This window comes from Salvelinus alpinus, chromosome 6 (genome assembly GCF_045679555.1).
Source record: "Salvelinus alpinus chromosome 6, SLU_Salpinus.1, whole genome shotgun sequence".
In the NCBI taxonomy this organism is placed as follows: Eukaryota; Metazoa; Chordata; class Actinopteri; order Salmoniformes; family Salmonidae; genus Salvelinus; species Salvelinus alpinus.
This window is the reverse complement of record NC_092091.1, coordinates 27464895-27487432: the sequence shown is the minus strand read 5'-3', so window position 1 is coordinate 27487432 and position 22538 is coordinate 27464895. Positions and strand designations below refer to the sequence as shown.

Genomic DNA, 22538 nt, shown 5'->3' with positions numbered 1-22538 from the left:
GGCAAGAACAGCTCAAATAAGCAAAGAGAAACGACAGTCCGTGATTACCTTAAGACGTGGAGCTCAGACAATCCGGAAAATGTAAAAAACTTTGAACGTTTCTTTAAGTGCGGTCGCAAAAACCATCAAGTGCTATGATGAAACTGGCTCTCATGAGGACAGCCAGAGGAAAGGAAGACCCAGAGTTACCTCTGCTGCAGAGGTTAAGTTCATTAGAGTTAACTGCACCTCAGAAATTGCAGCCCAAATAAATGTTTCACAAAGTTCAAGTAACAGACACATCTCAACATCATCTGTTCAGAGGAGACTGTGTGAATCAGGCCTTCATGGTTGAATTGCTACAAAGAAACCACTACTAAAGGACACCAATAAGAAGATGAGACTTGCCTGGGCCAAGAAACACGAGCAATGGACATTAGACTGGTGGAAATCTGTACTCTGAGTCCAGATTTAGATTTTTGGTTCCAACCTCCTTGTCTTTGTGAGACTGTCAGTGATGTATTTCGAATTCAAGGCACACTTAACCAGCATGGCTAGCACCGCATTCTGCAGCGATACGCCATCCCATCTGGTTTGTGCTTAGTGGGACTGTAATTTGTTTTTCAACAGGAGAATGACCCAACACACCTCCAGGCTGAGTACGGCTATTTGACCAAGAAGGAGAGTGATGGAGTACTGCATCAGATGACCTGGCCTCCACAATCACCCGACCTCATCCCAATTGAGATGGTTTGTGATGAGTTGGACTGCAGAGTGAAGGAAAAGCAGCCAACAAGTGCTCAGCATATGTGGGAACTCCATCAAGACTGTTGGAAAAGCATTCCATGTGAAGCTGGATGAGACAATGCCAAGAGTGTGCAAAGCTGCCATCAAGACAAAGGGTAGCTACTTTGAAGAATTTAAAATATATTTTGAGATTTGTTTAACACTTTTTGGTTACTACATGATTCCATATGTGTTATTTCATAGTTTTGATGTCTTCACTATTATTCTACAATGTATATAAATATTAGTATAAAATAAATTAAGAAAATTCCTTGAATGAGTAGGTGTGTCCAAACTTTTGACTGGTACTGTATATATTTACATGAATATTGACCACGAATGATTGCCATTTTTTCGCATTGACTTTAACTTCTTTGGGCTTAGATCTCTTACACAAAGACACTGATACACTCAGCTTCTACGATCACCCACAAACATAAAATAGACAACAAAGCATGACATCCTAGCTTAGGGTGCGATTTATAAGTAGGATGATCCAAAGTCAGTCCCACAAGAAAAGGAGAAAAACTCACACTTTAAAATGTGCTAGATCTATATAGAGTCGATTACTGACTCGATAAAGTCAGGCATGTGATTGACGCAGTGGGGGACATGCTTTAAAACCTCTGGGGAGTATGCTAAGGCAGGGGGCTTCAACCTTTTCTTGCCCAGGCAACCCAGCGACCTAGGGGCCCCCATTATATCTTAGAATAATTTTTTTTTTTTAAATGCACATCTTGTCTTATTATCAGGTGAATGATAATGGCAAGAAAAGGTATGCCTAATCAACATTTAAAAATTAATAGATATGGTAGATATTTTTTATTTCTTTGACCTCCCCACAATATAATTGGAATAAGAAGTGTAAACTCCTAGCAGCTGTTAAGCTGGTTAAACAAAGTTCAGCCACGTGCTGGCAAAAATGTCCAAGTCAAGAAAGCTTACAAACAGCAAGTGTCACATGCAGCGGCTGGTACTTGCGGGTGCTTTTTCAAAGCCTATGTCATATACTCCAGTGAGTGTAATTAACTCTCAACATTAGGAGTAGAGATAGAAGATATTCTCCTCTTTTCTACTGTATATACACTACACTGCCTTCTGAAAATATGCAGACCCCTTCACTTTTTCCACATTTTGTTTTCTTATAGCCTTATTCTAAAATGTATTAAATATATTTTTTCTCTCATCAATCAACACACAATACCCCATAATGACAAAACCAAAACTGATTTTTTAAAACATTTTTTTCTGATTTATAATAAAACAAAAACTGAAAAATTACGTATTCAGACCCTTTACTCAATACTTTGTTGAAGCACCTTTGGCAGCGACTACAGCTTCAAGTCTTGGGTATGACGCTACAAGCATTGCACACCTGTATTTGGGGAGTTTCTCCCAATATTCTCTGCAGATCCTCTCAAGCTCTGTTAGGTTGGATGGGGAGCGTTGCTCTCCAGAGATGTTCAATCAGGTTCAAGTCCGGGCTCTGGCTCGGGCACTCAAGGACATTCAGAGACTTGTCCTGAAGCCACTCCTGCATTGTCTTGGCTGTGTGCTTAGGGTCATTGTCCTGTTGGAAGGTGAACCTTTGCCCCAGTCTGAGGCCCTGAGCGCTCTGGAGCAGGTTTTAATCAAGGATCTCTCTGTACTTTGCTCCATTCATCTTTCCCTCGATCCTGACTAGTCTCCAAGTCCCAGCCACTGAAAGACATCCCCACAGTATGATGCTGCCACCACCATGCTTCACCGTAGGGATGGTGCCAGGTTTCCTCTAGACGCTTGGCATTCAGGCCAAAGAGTTCAATATTGGTTTCATCAGACCTGAGTATCTTGTTTTTTTACTATTTTCTACATTGTAGAATAATAGTGAAGACATCAAAACCTAAAAAGTGTTATACAAATCAAAATATATTTTAGATTTTAAATTCTTCAAAGCAGCCACCATTTGCTTTGATGACAGCTTTGCACACTCTTGGCATTCTCTCAACCAGCTTCATGAGGAATGCTTTTCCAAAAGTCTTGAAGGAGTTACCACATATGCTGAGCACTTGTTGGCTGATTTTCCATCACTCTGCGGTCCAACTCATCCCAAACAATCTTAATTGGGTTGAGGTTGGGTGATTGTGGAGGCCACTCCATCACTGTGCAGCATTCCATCACTCGCCTTCTTCGTCAAATAGCCCTTACACAGCCTGGAGGTGTGTTTTGGGTCATTGTCCTGTTGACCTGGCCTCCACAATAACCCGAACTCAACCCAGTTGAGATGGTTTGGGATGAGTTGGACTGCAGAGTGAAGGAAAAGCAGTGAACAAGTGCTCATTATATGTGGGAACTCCTTCAGGACTGTTGGAAAAGCATTCCACATGAATCTGGTTGAGTAGAATGCCAAGAATGTGCAAAGCTGTCATCAAGGCAAAGGGTGGCTACTTTGAAGAATCTCAAGTATAAAATATATTTTGATTTGTTTAACACTTTTTTGGTTACTACATGTGTTATTTCATAGTTTTGATGTCTTCACTATTATTCTACAATGTAGAAAATAGTACAAATAAAGAAAAACCCTTGAATGAGTAGGTGTTCTAAAAATTTCAACCTGTTTTTGCTTTGTCAGTATGGGGTATTGTGTGTAGATTTATGAGGAATTGTGTATTTTTTAAATCCATTTTAGAATAAGGCTGTAACGTAACAAAATCTGGAAAAAGTCAATGGGTCTGAATACTTTCCCGAATGCATATGTATATATTTTAATATTTTCAAGTTTTATAGATCTGTCATTGTTTTGGTTTCATGCATTGTCATGTACTAATTATTGGTTATTTTGAGTTGCCAAACTCCAAAATCATACACATTTATGTTTTTTTCCCCTCTGCCCCTTTTTGATAAGATTGTCTACTTGTTGAATGAATATTAATGGAGAAACTGTTTCTTTGCCAGCGGGTCCAGCAGTTCTAATCTATCAAGAACTCTCTCTAGTGACTTCAAACGCCTGCTTTCATCATGGGTGAATCTCTTTGGATCCTTTATTGACAAACATATAGGCTGAAAGGCATGAAGGTATATCTAATGTTGGAGTATGCCGCCATTCCTGTTGTTCAATTTTAAAACAGAAGATGGAGGGGATTTGACTTGTACAGCGTCCTCATTAAATATCTCTATTGAAAAGAAGTGGATACAAATACTCTGCCCTGGATTTACTTTTGCTTACTTATAAGACATCTTGGTTGTTGTTTTTTGCTTTAAATTGTCTATTGTGTCCACGTACAATTCTGCTGTAAGCAGACTGCACAGTTGACACAGAATAATAACAGCGATCTGATACTGAAGCTCCCCCTACCTCCCTCTCTCCCTCTCTGCCACTGCCCGACTGCCACAGGGATTGATGGTTCTGCCCGGTCATTATTATTCAAGGTGAACTCCTCATAGTTTCAACTGCTTGTGGACCTTAAGACTTTGGCTGATTTCTCCAAGTCTGCCTGTTTACTGATCGTCTCAATGTACTCCTCCACCCCTGCGTTATTCATCACCTTTGCCTTTACCTTTCGCTTGGCTGCAAGATCAGTGGAGAAGCCATCTGCCAGAGTACATGTTACATTTCCACCTGCGTGCACACATTATGAACTCTCTGTGATTAAATGACCCCTGGTATAACAACAATGCGCACTGTCACCGTCAGGGGACGGACAATGTGGCAAGTCGCTGAACCAGTGGGGGAAAAAATGACTGTGGCCCATTTCCTGGTTTCCAATATGCTTAATGACGGGAGTGATGAGTTATTGACAGCTCTCATCTAATTAGAGGCACTGAGGTGTCTATTGCAGCCTTGGCAGTGACAGCAGATAAAGAGGACCATTGATTTTGCTGTGGTGGACTGTATCTGGACACTTCAGGGTGTATTGGTGTGTGTGTGTGTACTGTATATGAGTGTGTAAGAGATGGCGAGGCAGGGGAGAAAGTGATCTGCTATCCCTTTGACTGGCAGAAGCCTTAAATTCCAATAAGTCACACTTCCGCGGATTGGTGAAACTAATTACTGGCTTTAACTCCAGGTCAATAATGAAATGTTGGGTGGAGAGTGGGAGCATGGGAGACCTGGGAGCTGGGTAATTTGTGGCTTGGTCTCCGACGCATTCAAGTTCCCCTCTACCATTCTTGACCAGTCCTGACTTTGGTTTGAAATTAAACATTAAAACAGGTGGACACAGGGTGACAGTACTTAATTATTTCAAATCCCCATGGACTTCTTTTTAATAGGCATCTCAAAGCCGCCTCGACAACTACTGGGGTTAAACATTTATTAATGACACCCTCTGGTATGGAGCACCTCAGTAGAACGTGGCTCCTGGCTAATAATTTATGGTAGACTGTATGTGCAAATTACATCTTATTACTTTTTATTCCAGCACTAACCTCTCTGTAATTTAAACATAATTGTTAGGGGGCCATAAATATTACAAATGTTTATGGGTGTGCCGATGACTTTTCTCCTGCTCATGTGTGACTACAGTAAACAGAAAGACTGTAGGATGAGTTGAATACTAGATGTAGCAGCTGGGAGGTAAAATTAGAGCCCAGTGATTAACACACTCTGGGTCAGATGTTCTGTTTCCATTGTCAAGTCAAGGTGAAACCTGCATTTACTTAGATTCTCCTGCACGGTGGCCATCTGCAACAGCTTGTCACTCAAACCTTCTCTCTGTCTCCCCCCTCCCCCAAGTGCAGCATGCAGTCTGTTTCATCCAACGCTCCCCAATTTAGAGTAAACTGTAATTAAAGTGACTTGGCAGTCGGCTAAAACCAAATGTCATACTCCCTCATCACAAGAATGGGTGTACAGTTGGTAGCCAGAAAAAAGCCTGATGCTGTGGACTGTCATCCTGACAGCTATTACATGTATTCAAACTGATGTACAACTATCAATGGCAATTGGTTAATGTATAGTGACACATTTCTGGGCTATAGTGCAAATAGAAAAAACACATCTCCTCTGTCAGGTAGAGTACAAGGTATCCTTAGTATACAATCCCAGGTATCCATAATTCAAGGCCTGTATAAAGCCTATTAATTAAGTAAAAGGTTCCCTGTGGGGTTTTATCAGTCATGGAACCAACAAACAAGCCGCTTTTCAATCCTGTATTATCTTGAAATCAAGTTCAAAAGGTTTCATCATAGGTTGCCATTCTGCTTGAGTGACACCTCCCCGTCTTCTGACACAAAGCGGACATGTCCTTTGGCAATTAGTGGATTGTAAGTCAAGGAAGATGTTCAACAGCTTCCCAATGTTGTTAAATAAAGGGTCAAATAAGGCACACAGCAGCTCTGAACTAAAGTGTGGCCTGGCCCTTTAAAATGGGCCGCAGTGAATTGGCATTTCAGAATTTATCACAGCTGCCACCGACCAAGTCGGTCCAAACATTATATCACCCACTGGCTCTCTCTCTTTCTTTCTTTCTCTCTCTCTCTCTCTCTCTCTCTCTCTCTCTCTCTCTCTCGCTCTCTCTCTCTCTCTCTCTCTCTCTCTCTCTCTCCTTCACTGCAGCATTGCACATCCGGGCCTGTGTTTTCTTAAAGAGCCTCTATTCAACCCTGCTCTGAATTCCAAGGAATAGGCCATGAGATCACAAAAAATGAAGTGACAGAATCAAAGCCTACTGCTCTGAACATGTTAGCATGTGTAAAAGTGCAAGGGTTTGCATTCAGTGCTTTCGTGTCTGTGCATCAACACTATACCTATTGACACTGCTTGCTAGAAGGAAAACAAACATTTCCCTCTCTACTCACTGCAATGTGATTGTTGAATGTTCTCCATCATCACTGTAACAAATGGCCTCATGCATTACATAGTGTAAGGACATTTTTGGAAATGCCCATAAAGAATGGCTGCAAATATGAAATTGAAACTACAGCAAAAAGCTGTTACTTCTCGGCAGCAATATGTGTTGTTCCAACAGCATATTTGAAATGCAGGAGAGCTTGCAATTCATTTCATACTGCAGCAAAATATAATTTCTGAGAAATGAACAGTACAGAAAGCAATATTAGGTTTGTTGTTTTCCATTGTTTCTCTACAACATGAGGAGCTGTATAATGAGTCTAACCTATTTACTCCAGTTTAATGCCCTTTATTAAAGATTCAAAACATAAGATACTCATCTATATTTCTCATAATACAGTTGTCATTCATAGTTAACTGTAGTTATCAACACTGGCACCTTGGAATACCATCTGTACCTAGCAGCTCTCAGCCTTACAACAATAGTACATGTTCAGCCACCATTCTTCCTGCTGCAGCATAAAAGAGCAGGAGAGAATTTCCAATCAACATTTTCATACCTCAGTTGATGGAAACTCAGGGAGAGAGCATGGAGCCTTCAGAACCAAGTGAGATATTACTTTTTCAGATTGAAAAGTGCCTCTCAGTATTGAAATCACGATCGATCAATTGAAAATTAACGGATTCGATTTCCCACAAAGATTGTCTGGAGGCACCTTGTTAAATCTACAGAGCAGTCCCCACGACTCACATACTTATAACACACCACAGCGAATAAAACCATGTGTATGTGTACACACATCATACCCTGCAGTCCATGTGCACACACATCATACCCTGCAGTCCATGTGCACACACATCATACCCTGCAGTCCATGTGCACACACATCATACCCTGCAGTCCATGTGCACACACATCATACCCGGCAGTCCATGTGCACACACATCATACCCGGCAGTCCATGTGCACACACATCATACCCGGCAGTCCATGTGCACACACATCATACCCGGCAGTCCATGTGCACACACATCATAGCCAGCAGTCCTCCGAGAGACTCCAATCCAACATGAATAACATATAGGGTCTTTCCACACTCTACCAAGCTATAATTCCTTCACTCACAGCCTGATTTTTATTCTGCAAGCTGCATTTCAAAATGCTGAGCCCACCATTGTACATTTCTGTTAAAATGTAATACACTTAGCACAAACTACAGGTGATTTTTACAATCGCCACTAGAATAATTCATCCCTGATTTCCTGAGAGAGAGCAAGGCAGTTTGTAAGTGTTCAGAAAAGTCTACACATGCACACCCACGTCCTGCACAAACACATACACACAAGTCTGGTGCTTTCTCTCTCTCTTACAGAGAAAGGCTGAAATGCATGGTAACACCAATATGTCCAACCACACACACACACACACACACAAACCGACAATCATACACATTCACTCACCCACACATACTTCAGCCCACATGAACAAAGTTACAGCACACCTCAAAAACAGACAGAAATTTAGCCCAGGTTTTACAGACAGCTTCTCTCCGGAGACACAGTGGGGAGAATGCTGGAAATGTATTGAAGCTGTAAAAATCTATTCCTGCCTCCGTGTGAGGCCCTGCACCTCCCCCAGGAGCCCCCTTCAACCATTACAAAACTGGGACGAGGCCTCATAAATGGAAAGAGGACTGAGGGAGGTGGGGGAGGGGGGTTCTGTGTCAACTGAGAAGTACCAAATAGTGCTAAGGGCAACTATGTACCCCGCTGGAGCGACCAATCCTATGTGTAAAACTGCCATCATCATAACACTACTAACTACACTGGGTTTCAGTTATTTGGAGTACTGCAGACCTACTACAGATGTAGGATCTTAATTTGAGACAGTTTCCTACAGTGGGAAAATAATCCTGCAGCAACAGGAAATGTGAATTATTATGTGGATTATAATTAATGGACATTTTTAGTAGGGGTTGACACATTTTTCACGAGGGCAAATCAAGTCTAAAATTTTAATGTGGAAGTTACTAACTTTAGAAGCTTTTTTAAAACTCAAATGCAGCAGAAGTTAGCATTTCCTGCAACAAAATAACAAAATTCTCAGCAACAAAAGATCCTTTTTCTGTATCAAGGATTATTTCCAAGGACTGCTGTGTGTTATTGTAACACATGAACAGCAGCTCATAGAAACCATGCCCAAACCGATTGTAGAGCTGGCAGAAAGAGCTTCATTTAAGCTTCACCAACTTTCCCCAACTACACAGATTCATTGAAAATCAGCTCTGTAGTACACTCTTCGAAAAAGGGTTCCAAAAGGGTTCCCCTCTGTGGAAACGGTTCTGTATGGAACCTAAAAGACTTTTACCTGGAACCAAGAGGGTTCTCCTATGGGAACAACCAAATAACTATTTTCAGTTCTATATAGCACCTTTTCTTTCGAAGAGTGTACCCTCAATGTTGACGCAAATTCCGAGAACAACCTTACTAATATCTTACTGGATGGGTAGTATGTGTTCATGTCCTATTCTGACAGATGAGAGCTGCCAAATCATAATATTGCATAACACTATGTTAAGTCAAAATGCTGCTGCAAATTACTGCCACATCAAAGACATTCATGCAGAGTGGCATATCTTCTATGTTTGAATATCAATGGATCAAAAGATGCACTCATGTAGAAGGACCACATTATCACAGTTTAACTTGAATTACCACCAAACACTCAGCTTCAAATGTGCCCAAAGGAACAGAATATTGAATGAATACCAACCATAACTGAAAAGATCTGCAGTATTACAGAGGATATAGAGGGTGAACTAGCTCTCCTCTGTAACAATCAATGTGACTGAGAAATTCTCATCTGTAAAGTTGAAATCCTATTAACAATGTGGGCTGGAATTATGATAAATAGCCTACTAACAAACATACAAAAGAGAGGCACAAAACATGACTCTCTACTGCATTACTGATGTCACTGAGGTCTAAATGTATTTGTAGGCAATAAGAACACTTGGATAGACAATGTGGCAAAACACAGTAACATATTCATTGCAATTTTTTACATCATAAAGTGAGTATTAAAAAGATAAAATATTAAAAGGTGTTATCAGCCACTTCGTGGCCTGCACTTGCTGTATCATATGGGGGGGGGGGGGGGGGGGGGGGGGGGGGGTGTGTCATGTGAAATCTGTCATACTCTCATTTCTCTGTTAAGTGGGAGGGTGGGGGTGGGGGTCAACATGGTAGCTCTGACTGACAGGAAGGGAGGTCAAATGATAAGGCAAGGAGGAACAGGGAGAGAGGGGGCATGTTATGACAGGATTAGTTAGTAAGGGTAAATTAAGTATATACACCTCTTAAAGAGATTGGAGCTATATGTTTACAAAAATACTATATGTGTGACTAGATCAACGAAGGAGAGGAGGGTTGGAGAGGGGTTGCCCTGCCCTGTGTGTGTGTCACTCAGAAGAGAGGAGGGAGAGGACACAGAGAGAGGATGTTTAACGAGTGCTCCCTGCCTGCCAGAGTGGCTGCATTAACACCACACGCCTTATCAAGGGCACTGTCACCGGCCCTGAGAGGCACAATGAACTGCCACTCTGCCAGCCAGCAGAAGAGAGGGAGAGAAGGAAGGAGAGAGAGAGGGAGGAGTGGGGAGGGAGGGAGGGAGCCTAGAAGACATTATCTTGATGAAGCCATGATCGATACAGCCAGATCAAGCCAATGGAACAGGGATACCATCCCTTTTAATTGAGATTAGACTCTGCAAGTTCACCGTGCGCCCATCTAATTTAAGAGTGGACGTCGTCTCCCCACAGTTAACTCCTCACACATGTCATCAATTACAGGAGACTCTCTGACCTAGGACCTGGCAGCCAATCAGAGTGCCCCATCTCCTCTCCTCTCGGTAGTGTGCTGCCTGGGGAGGAGAGACTCCTCTCTCTGTGGCCCCATGCAGCCGGCTTTTTTGGGGCCCTTCTCTGTTTTCTGTGTTATTTATTCCAGTGCATACATACCTCCTTGTCTACATATTTTCTTGCCCGGTTTCCTGGCACATTCCTTCGATATTCTTTTTACTGTAAAATGAATAGAAGACTAAAAAATAACATGGAGCTCCGATAAGGACAGTTGGAGCATGCAACACCACTATCTGAGTGCAGACGAAGGAAAAATTAGTTAACAAAGAGAGTTGCTCTTATTGGCTTAGTTCATGAATCAATCAGTCAGTGAATCAATCAATAATCATTATATACATGAGCTTCTTCCTAGAAGAGCTCTATTCATTGTGCCTACACACATTGCACAGATGATGAGCCGCTGTCAGTCAGGAGTGAGGAGGAGGGGGAGGAGGAAGAGGGGAAGAGGATGAAGAGGAGGAAGAAGGGAGGAACCAGTCTCACCTGAATGGACATGCTGTGGTGGACAGGACGATGTGCATGTGTGTGGAGGGATCAGGAGACTGATGAACAGCCGCACACACACACACACACACACACACACACACACACACACACACACACACACACACACACACACACACACACACACACACATACACACACACACTCAGACACATACAGAGGCACACATACATTTAGGCACACACACGTACACACTCACATACATAAAAGCAGTGTCATGCACATAAACATGCAAAGGTCATGCTTTTCTCACTCTGTTGTCAGCAAACAGACAGGAATATATTTAAAAAGAGGTTGTTGGTTTAGGTCTGTTTTCCCTTTTGGTCTGGCTATTAACTCACCATCCTCAGTGGGAACATATATGTTTAAGAAAAGGCAGTCCTCGCTCTGGTCCTGTACGTAAGAAGACACTATCTCCAGGTTGTTAGTAAACCACACAGGCAGCATGACGTCCGGCAGACGCCCCTCCACGATGGTCTGGGGGCAGACCGGGGCGAACTGCGTAGCGTTGCGGACCTCCGGCCAAAAGATGGGTGGTTCTGGGGGCTGGAAGCGCCTCTCGCCCGTGGGAGGTGCGGCATAAGGCACCCCCAGGAACTGGATGACGGGTCCCAGGATCTCATTGTTGAGCTCCTTCTTGACGCCCCTCAGTTTGCCGTAGACTGTGGTGACCACGGGGTCCGTCTCGTCCAGTTTCTGAGAGGCCGTGACCAGGGCCTGCTGTGCTAGGCTCAGTATCCACAGCAGGAAGGTGAGGTCCAGGCCCAGACCCAGGCCTACGCCCAGCCGGGGCTGCATGGTCCTCCAGGCAGGGTACAGCTTCAGACAGCCAGGTCTCTGCAGGGGCATGCTCCCTCTGCCACACCAGTAGACACACACACACACTAAAGGGGCTAATCACACCACAGCGCTAGCAGCAACAATCCACTTTAGATCCACTCACAGGAAGGGGTGCAATCAAAGGCAAAGTATCAGGCCTCCCAAACACGCTGCTGTCAAAACTTTCAAAGGCTCTTCGCATGGCAAGTACTCCCCATTGATTTCACACTGGCGGAGGCGACATCTTCACTTGCCGATATTTTTCAGGCCGCATCCTATTGACAATCCTGTTTTCCATCCTGACGACACAGGCAGGGCAGCCATTTGCAGCAGGTCTTCCACAGATAAATCAACTCCAGTCAGTGCGTAGGTCTATATCCTGCAGGAAATAAAAAATAATTCATTAGTGCTAAGGTGAAGGGAAGAAATATGAACAGAGCAGGGCTTTATTGGCTGTTACAATCTGGATGTTCCCATCAAGCAGAGCACAGGGCAATCACAGTCTGCCTAGTGACACTTCATCAATCATGTGCAAGCAGACTGACTGAGTGACTAGGTACTGTACTAGTTATGGGATCCCTCCTCCTCCTCCAGACCTGGGAGGGAGAATTAAGAAGATCATGTTTCATAGAGAGAAAGAAATCCTATTTGTTTATAATGTAATGACACATCTCATAGACACTTCTCAGCCAGAGCAGGAGCAGACACATGGTGGGGGACAAAAATACACTATTCAGTTTTTGACAGTATTTCTATGGAAACAGAAAAAAATTGAGCATCCACATTCATATGACTAGAGCACACTTTAAACAAGGAGAGATGATAATGAAGGAAATATGCTCAGATGAATAACAAATAAAGCTGAAAACCGAGCTTTGAGGTAAAATATATATATTTTGTTGTTGTTGTTGGACATAAAACTGTAAAAACACCAGCAAATCAGCTCCAAGTGATTTTAATTTTGGATATCTGTTCCAAAGTATTCCCACGCACACTAGTGAGTTATATGTGATTGTTTACAAATGTAAGCAAGGTTTGAAATGATTATGTTTTAGTCAAAAATTATATTTGTTGGGGCTTCTTGCGGTTAATTTGCATTCAAATGATTTGTAATTATGTTCCAGCTCCCTGACCATCCGCTCAAGACAAGTTTCAGGCCACGGCTGAATATAGTTGTTGATCCATGCTATACAGTACAGTGATTGGTTACATTTACTTTGTTTACAAACACTGGAGTAAAACAAGCTAATATTTTTTGTTCTGATGGGGTACAACAGTTGAAATACTCTTATATGCTCCAAGAATCAATGGGTATTTATCGTTAATTTATAAGTCCAAAAATGGATGTAGCAACTGCAGATTGCCCCTTTAACTGACTACTTCCAAATTGATTGAGGAGAGACTTTTCAACCATACAGTACGGTACATAAAACATGTACAGTTGAAGTGGGAAGTTTACATACACTTAGGTTGGAGTCGTTAAAACACGTTTTCAACCACTCCACAAATTTCTTGTTAACAAACTATAGTTTTGGCAAGTCGGTTAGGGTATCTACTTTGTGAATGACACAAGTAATTTTTCCAACAATTGTTTACAGACAGATTATTTCACTTATAATTCACTGTATCACAATTCCAGTGGGTCAGAAGTTTACATACACTAAGTTGACTGTGCTTTGAAACAGCTTGGAAAATTCCAGAAAATGATATCATGGCTTTAGAAGCTTCTGATAGGCTAATTGACATCATTTGAATCAATTGGAGGTGTACCTGTAGATGTATTTCAAGGCCTACCTTCAAACTCAGTGCATCTTTTATTGACATCATGGGAAAATCAAATAAATCAGCCAAAACCTCAGAAAGAAAAATTGTAGACCTGTACAAACAATAGTACGCAAGTATAAACACCATGGGACCACGCAGCCATCATACCGCTCAGGAAGGAGACACATCTCTGTCTCCTAGAGATGAACGTACTTTGCTGCGAGAAGTGCAAATCAATCCCAGAACAACAGCAAAGGACCTTGTGAAGATGCTGGAGGAAACAGGTACAAAAGTATCTATATCCACAGTAAAACGAGTTCTATATCGACATAACCTGAAAGGCCGCTCAGCAAAGAAGAAGCCACTGCTCCAAAACCGCCCTAAAAAAAGCCAGACTACAGTTTGCAACTGCACATACTTTTTGGAGAAATAACCTCTGGTCTGATAAAACAAAAATAGAACTGTTTGGCCATAATAACCATCGTTATGTTTGGAGGAAAAAAGGGGAATGCTTGCAAGCCGAAGAACACCATCCTAACCTTAAAGCACGGGGGTGGCAGCATCATACGGTGGGGGTGCTTTGCTGCAGGAGGGACTGGTGCACTTCACAAAATAGATGGCATCATGAGGCAGGAAAATTATGTGGATATATTGAAGCAACATCTCAAGACATCAGTCAGGAAGTTAAAGCTTGGTCGCAAATGGGTCTTCCAAATGGACAATGACCCCAAGCATACTTCCAAAGTTGTGGCAAAATGGCTTAAGGACAACAAAGTCAAGGTATTGGAGTGGCCATTACAAAGCACTAACCTCAATCCTATAGAACATTTGTGGGCAGAACTGAAAAAGTGTGTGCGAGCAAGGAGGCCTACAAACATGACTCAGTTACACCAGCTCTGTCAGGAGGAATGGGCCAAAATTCACCCAACTTATTGTGGGAAGCCTGTGGAAGGCTACCCGGAACATTTGACCCAAGTTAAACAACTTAAAGGGAATGCTACTAAATACTAATTGAGTGTATGTAAACTTCTGGGAATGTGATGAAAGAAATAAAAGATTAAATAAATCATTCTCTCTACTATTATTCTGACATTTCACATTCTTAAAATAAAGTGGTGATCCTAACTGACCTAAGACAGGGAATTTTTACTAGAATTAAATGTCAGGAATTGTGAAACTGAGTTTAAATATATTTGGCTAAGGTGTATGTAAACTTCCGACTTCAACTGTAACTACGTATATTTGTATCCTCCTCTATAGAAAACAAGGAGGAATGGGAGATTGGTTTATAACTAGAAGAGACTGGCTCTCCCTCTCTATCTCTCTTTTTCTCCCAGGGAAGCCAGTGTAAGGCGGATTCAGATCAGCCATTCATTTGGTCCAGCACATGAACCCTGCGCCAGATCTCCAAGCGCAACACAAAGCAGGTTTATGTCCTCCCACAATGGGACGCTTGTCCTCAATATTACTGTACCGGGTCCGCCACACACAGACCCATAGACACAGATTCACAGAGTCACAGACAGAAGCAGAACAGGCACATCATTGAGAGACAGACCAAGACATAGAGACATCAGCATCCGGAGTGGAGACTATACAGTGTAGTGTAGTAATCGTGTACTATGTGACTTTTAAATGAGTGGCACAGGGGTGAAGTAGGTTGACACCACGAGGAGATGAAGTGATCCTAACAATCCTAAGACACTAAGCACATGCATTTTTGTATAGGAGCTGTAGCTGTGGACATGTTGAAAGAAGCACTTAGGTTGCTTAAGCAGACCCAATGGTTTATTGGTCCTCCTGTAGACCTAAGTAAACTAGTGTGTGTGCGTGTGTGCGTGTGTGCGTGCGTGCGTGCGTGCGTATACAGGGTTTGGAACAGAACTATATATATCCCATACTAAATATAAATTAAAAGCTCTGCGTTGGAGGAGTTTGGCAGTCCTCTGAGTTTCAAACCATCCCAGTCACGACAGATTAGATGTCCTTGTGTGCCCAATGGTAATATTTGCAGTCTTTTCTATTTTGTCTATAGCCAAACATATTAATTATTGGCATCACTCTCACTTCAACCCTCGCAACAAAACCATCTTTTAAAACAAATCACATCTATTGACAGAGGCGTACAAATGATATGCATGCAAACAAATGCAAAGCACTCTGCGTTCTGGAATAATTAGGCAAACAGATAAACAGAATGAAATGAAAAACCTCCAGCATTGATTGTGTACTGTATTGTTAATGAGACTATAAAACTACTGTGAGGTTTTTACAATGGGGCGACTAAGAAAAACTGCACATGAGCCTCGCCACAAGCCTTGTCATCTCTGACACACCAGCCAAATATTTAGACTGCAGACAGGCAAATAAAATCCAAGGCGTTGGCTCTAATCTGAACTCTTTTTTTCAGAGTCCAGGAGGGGCTAGGTTTGGCTCGAGCGATGATTGCTGGCTGGTCAGAGCAAAACAGGATTTGGTAACATTATTGTGCTGCACGGTGTGAGCGGTGTGAGGGAGATTAAGTGAATGAGTGTGCACAGAGGATGAGATTTGATTGTGGCCTTTAATCTCTACAACAATCTAACTCAAACAGGCCTATGCTGAGAGGAGTTTAGTGAGGTCTCTCCCAAAGCTAAATCTCTCTGGGGTGGTAATGTAACATACACATACCACTGGATAAAAACCTATAGTAGCTACCTTAACACCCTGTAATATCTTTCTCATACCTACAGCATAACAGAAGTGTCACCCTGATGCAATTTCAATCAAGTGAAACAAAAATACAATACAATACTACACTGTATTTGCATGTTTTCCTTCGAGACAATTCATTCTCAATCCATTGTCCTACCTTTTCCTAAAAATGGGAACAGAAAATGGTCGCAACTTTGCCTCCAATTTCCATGCTTTCTGTATGTGATTAAACTCTTCCAGGTGTTGAGAACACATTTCACACGTGGCCAGGATATCCATTTAACAAAGCCTTTGAAAATCCCCTGCTTAAGAACCCTACCACAATAAGCTCAGCAGATCAAGCAGAAAGAGGTGATCTATGAAATCAGCCTTGCCATGTATTTTGCATGTGGAGTCACTCATTTATCATCCTGTTTTTCCAACTAAGTTTTTTTCATGTTTATTTGTTGTTTCTTTCCCAGAGTTTATGGCAAGGCATCCGTCATGCAGATCCCCCGCAGGGACTTGTCCCAGTGTGAGTCAAATCACTAACCCACTCAGGGACCCTGCAGCCAAGTTTCAATGCTGAAATAGGATGCATTGCAATGGGAAGCAATGTTATGACTTAATACTATGCAGAACTATGCTTTTTTTTCTTCAGTTATAGACAATATATACCTGATGCATCACAATATGTCATCACCACATTATTTATTACCCTATTCATTTACTGATGGGTCTACAGGGTGGCAAAATACCACAGATAAGGCATGGATATACATAGACTGAGAGACGATGGTAGAGGAAGAGCGTTTAATGAGGTTCAGCACATTTCCCAAATAGGAGCCATTGGAAGGTCCCCGATTATATAGAGGTGTACTCTGGAAAACAAACGGCCTATTATTTCAGCCCAAGCTGTCAAAAGTAGAGAACATATGGGCACAAAGTAGAGTTATGCCGGCAGTCAGTCAACAGACTAAACCTTCCATCACTGTGTGGTTTACTTCCATGCGAGCTACCGCTGACATTAATGATCTCATTTCACCTCCAGTAAGGCTTTTGGGGAATTTGTAGTCAGCTGCTTATGACTATTTCAGTGGATATGATTAGCCAGCAGGTCCGCCTGCTGTGATTTGTGGACTTTGTGGTGTGACAGTGGGACGTTGCTGTGATTTAAGAACACAAGTCGGAGTTCTCCTTGGCGCTCATCAAAAATCGAGCGCCGTTTGAGACAATGCCCATTGTATCACCACCCTTTAGTAAAATGTGTCAGTCACATTGTGGGGTAAATGGTAACTAGACTTGACTGCAGCAGCTCTACTGGGGCCTGTCTCCAAGCTGGGGGAAATCCCAAGGCTTGGGTTATTAAAGACTGTCTGGTATTCACGCATGAATAAGAAGAAATCTGCAATCTAAATGCAGAAGGAAATGATGATGAAGAAACAATTCTGATCATATTACAAATTACCGGCACCAATATTTGTGCTACTAACAAAAAATTGTAGAATGCTTACACCAATGCTATCATCCATTACAAATGGTAGAAGCGGTAGCAGTAGTATCATAATAGTAATAGTATCCACCATTTAGGTTTTAGACCATTGCTACCATCTAAATTATGGCTAATGACAGTTAACAAATCCCAATTTACTGCTTAAGTCCCTCTGACTCTAGCAGGTTCTCGTGTGCTGTCATGTCACATCAACTCTCAGTGCTCTGGAGCTGGGAACATGGAGGAGTTAAACTGTAACGGCAAGCTATGAGCGCTTCACCCTGCACACACACAGACACACACACACACACACTGCACAAAAACTACATGCACACACATAGCACATGCCTTTAGCCCGTGGCGGAGCACTGAGGTGCATGACGACAGGGGTGACGTGGCTGTGCATTATTCATCCTGCTCTACTCCCAGCGTCTGCAGCGGCCCCAGCCAAGTCCTGCATCACACTGCACACTACAGCCTACATACACTACCCACTACACTACCCCCTTACCCTTCATTGGCCCCCTCAAGGAAACCACCTCCTCTGGTCTCACATCCCCACGTTACACTGTCTACCAGTAGGCTGAAGAGCATCATAACTGGACAGCTCCATGTGTGCTTCTACTTAGCTTATCAGGTCAATTATCTCAAATCAAATCAAGTTTATTTGTTAAGTGCATTTCACGTGTCAACAAAATATTGCAAGAACAGCCCAACAAAACAATGCAAGAAAAGGGAATACAGGTTGAATAAACATTGATAACACAATCAATTGAGAATGACAGGGGCAGGAAGCAAGTAGGGGTGGCATTGGCAGGGGCTGTGATCAGCATTGTGATGCTGATCACAGCCCTTGTTAGAGCCTGACTGTATTTAGTTTTCATAATTTCCCCACATTTATGCAGCATGGCTGAATGGTTGTGTGGGAGGGCATCTGTTTTTCCCCTCCACTTGGTTCACCTGGCTGCCATCTTTGTGTCTTCTTGCCAGGGGTCACAGCTGAAGCACCAGTTTGGCGTGAAAAAAAATTAGGGAAAAGCTTCCTGGCTGCTCTCCGAGAGTCCCTATGCTCAGTGAGAAACACTACCTCCCACTCTCTCACTTCAGGGCACAGAGACCAGGCCTGATCAGGAGTGTATTTGGGAAAGTCATTATCATACATTTAGAAAAATGATAAACTCCACTATTAGATTAGATTTTACCGTAATGCAAATGGAGCGGGCTCTCCCCAGCTCTGCTCTCCTGGGGCAGACAGATCTTACGGCTCCACTTTAGCCCACCCCTAGGATCCAGGGGTCCTCCTCAAATGGTTTACATCAAAAGCAATAATTAGTTACTTACCGCAGATCTCATAGGGGACTTGGATGCCCTCAAGGGCCAAGCCTGTGAGCTGGGGAGAGTAAACACAGAACCTGCTCTCTACTAGTTTCCCCTGGTGGGACTCAAACTTGGGTTTGTTTTCTTAATGGGCAAAAATAGAGGGCAAAACTTTCTTTAAGAGATATAAACGAGGCAAAACTTCAATCAAATCATATCAAATCAAAATGTATTAGTCACATGCTTTGTAAAAAAGCAGGTGTGGACTAACAGTGAAATGTTTACTTCCAGAGAGAAAGAAAATAGAGAAATTATGGAAAACACATAGTAATAGATACACAATGAGTAACAATAACTTGGCTATATACAAGGGGGACCAGTGCCGAGTCGATGTGCAGGGGTAAAAGGTACTTGAGGTAGATACAGTAAGCTCCAAAAGTATTGGGAGAGTGAATTTTGTTGTTGGTGGTCCTGGATGGCAGGAAGCTCAGCCCCAGTGATGTACTGAGCCACATACACTACCCTCTGCCATAAATGTGTTACTGTCCCAATAGTTTTGGAGTTCACTGTATGTACAACTAGGATTAAAGTGACAGATAATGAACAATAGCAGCAGCATATGTGATGAGTCAAAAAAGTTTGTGCAAAAAGGCTCAATGCAGATAGTACGGGTAGCTATTTGACTAACTACAATACATTACCAAAAGTATGTGGGATAAATGCTTGTCGAACATCTCATTCCAAAATCATGGGCATTAATATGGAGTTGGTCCCCTGTTTGCTGCTATAACAGCCTCCACTCTTCTGGGAAGCATTCCACTAGATGTTGAAACATTGCTGTGGTGACTTGCTTCCATTCAACCACAAGAGCATTAGTGAGGTCGGGCACTGATGTTGGGCGATTAGGCCTGGCTCGCAGTCGGAGTTCCAATTCATCCCAAAGGTGTTTGATTGGGTTGAGGTCAGGGCTCTGTGCAGGCCAGTCAATTTCTTCCACACTGATCGATTTCTGTTTGGACCTTGCTTTGTGCATGGGGGCATTGTCATGCTGAAACAGGAAAGGGCCTTCCCCCAAACTCTTGCCACAAAGTTAGCGGAAAGATTTCCCTTCACTGGAACTAAGGGGCCAGTGAGCTTTACACCACTCCAGCCATGCCAAATCTTTTCAGCCTCCTGAGAGGGAAGAGGCATTATTGTGCCCCCTTCGCGACTGTGTTGGTATGTTTGGACAATGATATATCCTTAGTGATGTGGACACTGAGGAACTGGAAGCTCTCGACCCGATCCATTACAGCCCTGTTGATGTGAATGGGAGCATGCTCGGCCCTCCATTTCCTGGAGTCCACGATCAGCTCCTTTGTCTTGTTAACATTGAGGGAGAGGATGTTGGTCTGGCACCACACTGTCAGGTCTCTGACCTCCTCCCTATAGGCTCATCGTCGTCTGTGATCAGGCCTGCCGCTGTTGTGTTATCGGCAAATTTAATGATGGTGTTGGAGTCGTGCGCGGTTGTCGGTGAACAGGGAGTACAGGAAAGGACAAAAGCACTCCTGAGGGTCCCCATATTGAGGGTCAGCGTGGCGGGTGTTGTTGCCTACCCTCACCCCTGTCAGGAAGTCCAGGATCCGGTTGCAAAGGAAGTTCAGTCCCAGGGTCCTTAGCTTAGTGATGAGCTTGGAGGGCACTATGGTGTTGAACAGCATTATCATGTAGGTGTTCCTTTTGTCCAAGTGGTCAAAACCACTTCACTGTGGTCAAAACGTACTGTCACTGTGGGGATGACGTTGGTGACTGATGTGGTTAAACTCCTCAATGCCATTGGATGAGTCCTGGAACATATTCCAGTCTGTGCTAGCTTCGTAAACAACAGGTGTGGACTAACAGTGAAATGCTTACTTCCCAACAATGCAGAGAGAAAGAAACTAGAGAAATTATGGAAAAGGAAAACACGTAATAATAGATACACAATGAGTAACGATAACTTTGGAATTTAAAACGATGCAATGAACATGACAACTGTCAGCTTTAATTTGGGGGTATTTTCATCCATATCGGGTGAACCGTTTAGAAATTACGGCACTTTTTGTACATTGGCCCCCTAAAACGGAGGGACTAAGTATTGGGACAAATTCACTTATGTACATTTAAGTAGTAAAAAGTTAAGTATTTGGTCCCATATTCATAGCACGCAATGGCCACATCAAGCTTGTGACTCTACAAACTTGTGTTTTAGATTATTTTGTAGAAATAATGGCAAAGAATGCATTGTGTCATTTTGGAGTCACTTTTATTGTAAATAAGAATAGAATATGTATCTCAACACTTCTACATTAATGTGGATGCTACCATGATTACGGACAATCCTGAATGAATAGTAGATAATGATATTTGTGAGTCTAACTTTCTCACTCATCATTATTCTCAATTAATGTAGGATTATCCGTAATCATGGTAGCATCCAAATTAATTTACATTATTTACCATTCATTTCTAATGGGCACAAAGTAATCTGAAACACAACCAAAAAAAACAGCAAATGCATCCAACAAATTTGCATCCAACAAATTAATATTAGAGATCACGCATCAGCTGTTATTAACAAAGAGACACACACCCCCCTTGAGCTTACCCGACGCTCCCATTTTGTCCTGCCAATGTATAGAAAAACCAGCTAGAATATTATCCATGTCCTTGTTTAGCCAAGTTTCCGACAAACATAGGATGTTACAGTTCTTCAGGTCCCGTTGATAGGATAATCTCGAACGGAGCTCATACAGTTTGTTCTCCAGTGATTGTACATTCACCAATACAAAAAAGGGTAGAGGCGGTTTACTTCCTTGCCACTGTAGTTTCATCAGGGTGCCCGCATGCCGGCCTCTAAATCGCTGTCTCTTTCTCTTCCGAGTTTCGAGGATAAGGGCCTGGTCCGGGGTGAGCAGTATGTCCTTCGCCTCCGACTCACTGAAGTAGACATTTTCATTGAAATCGAGGTTAGTGATTGCCGTTCCGATGTCCAAAAGCTATTTTCGATCCTAGGAAACGATGGCGGAAACATTATGTACCAAAAAGCTAAGATCAGCGCAAAAAGACACACAGAATAGCAGAATTGGTCAGAGAGCCCGTACAACGGCCGCTATACATTTCAACGCCATTCTTTTCAGTGGGGCGTTTGAGCTGTTTATTCTCGACAGTATATGAATCCATTATTTTTTCACTTTGCTCTGGCTTTAAAAGCCACCCTCCTGAGAGGAAGGACAGGTGTCTATGTGCAAACACAGAGCCTAAGTGGGCTGAATTGGAATGTGTGAGCGCTTCTGTGGCCCAGCTCTCTCTCACCTTTAGAGCAGCAGGACTCTGATCGATTGACTGAGAGGTCCTTTCACTCCAGCAGATGTGGAGAGGTGGGAAGTGGAGTTTTGACCCTGCCACAGGACCCTAGTTGGGAGGGGGTGAGCAGCAAGCACAAACTGCACTCATCACAGGAACACAGAGAAAAGTCCGTTACGGCTGTTTA

The 22538-nt window shown here is 42.8% G+C and overlaps 1 protein-coding gene across 4 annotated transcripts in view; it reads right to left on the bottom strand.

Annotated features, from left to right (window-relative positions):
* Positions 1-22538, bottom strand: part of LOC139578479 (neuroligin-1-like) — a 370060-nt gene that overhangs the window by 277467 nt on the left and 70055 nt on the right. For 3 of the 4 annotated variants that reach the window (XM_071406136.1, XM_071406134.1, XM_071406137.1), the window contains exon 2: positions 11301-12157. In XM_071406136.1, the coding sequence (XP_071262237.1) occupies positions 11301-11808 (508 nt within the window). In that variant the 5' untranslated portion in view covers positions 11809-12157. Of the gene's footprint in view, positions 1-10554; positions 10615-11300; positions 12158-22538 lie in introns of all 4 variants that reach the window. The other variant, XM_071406138.1, reaches the window with a different exon arrangement.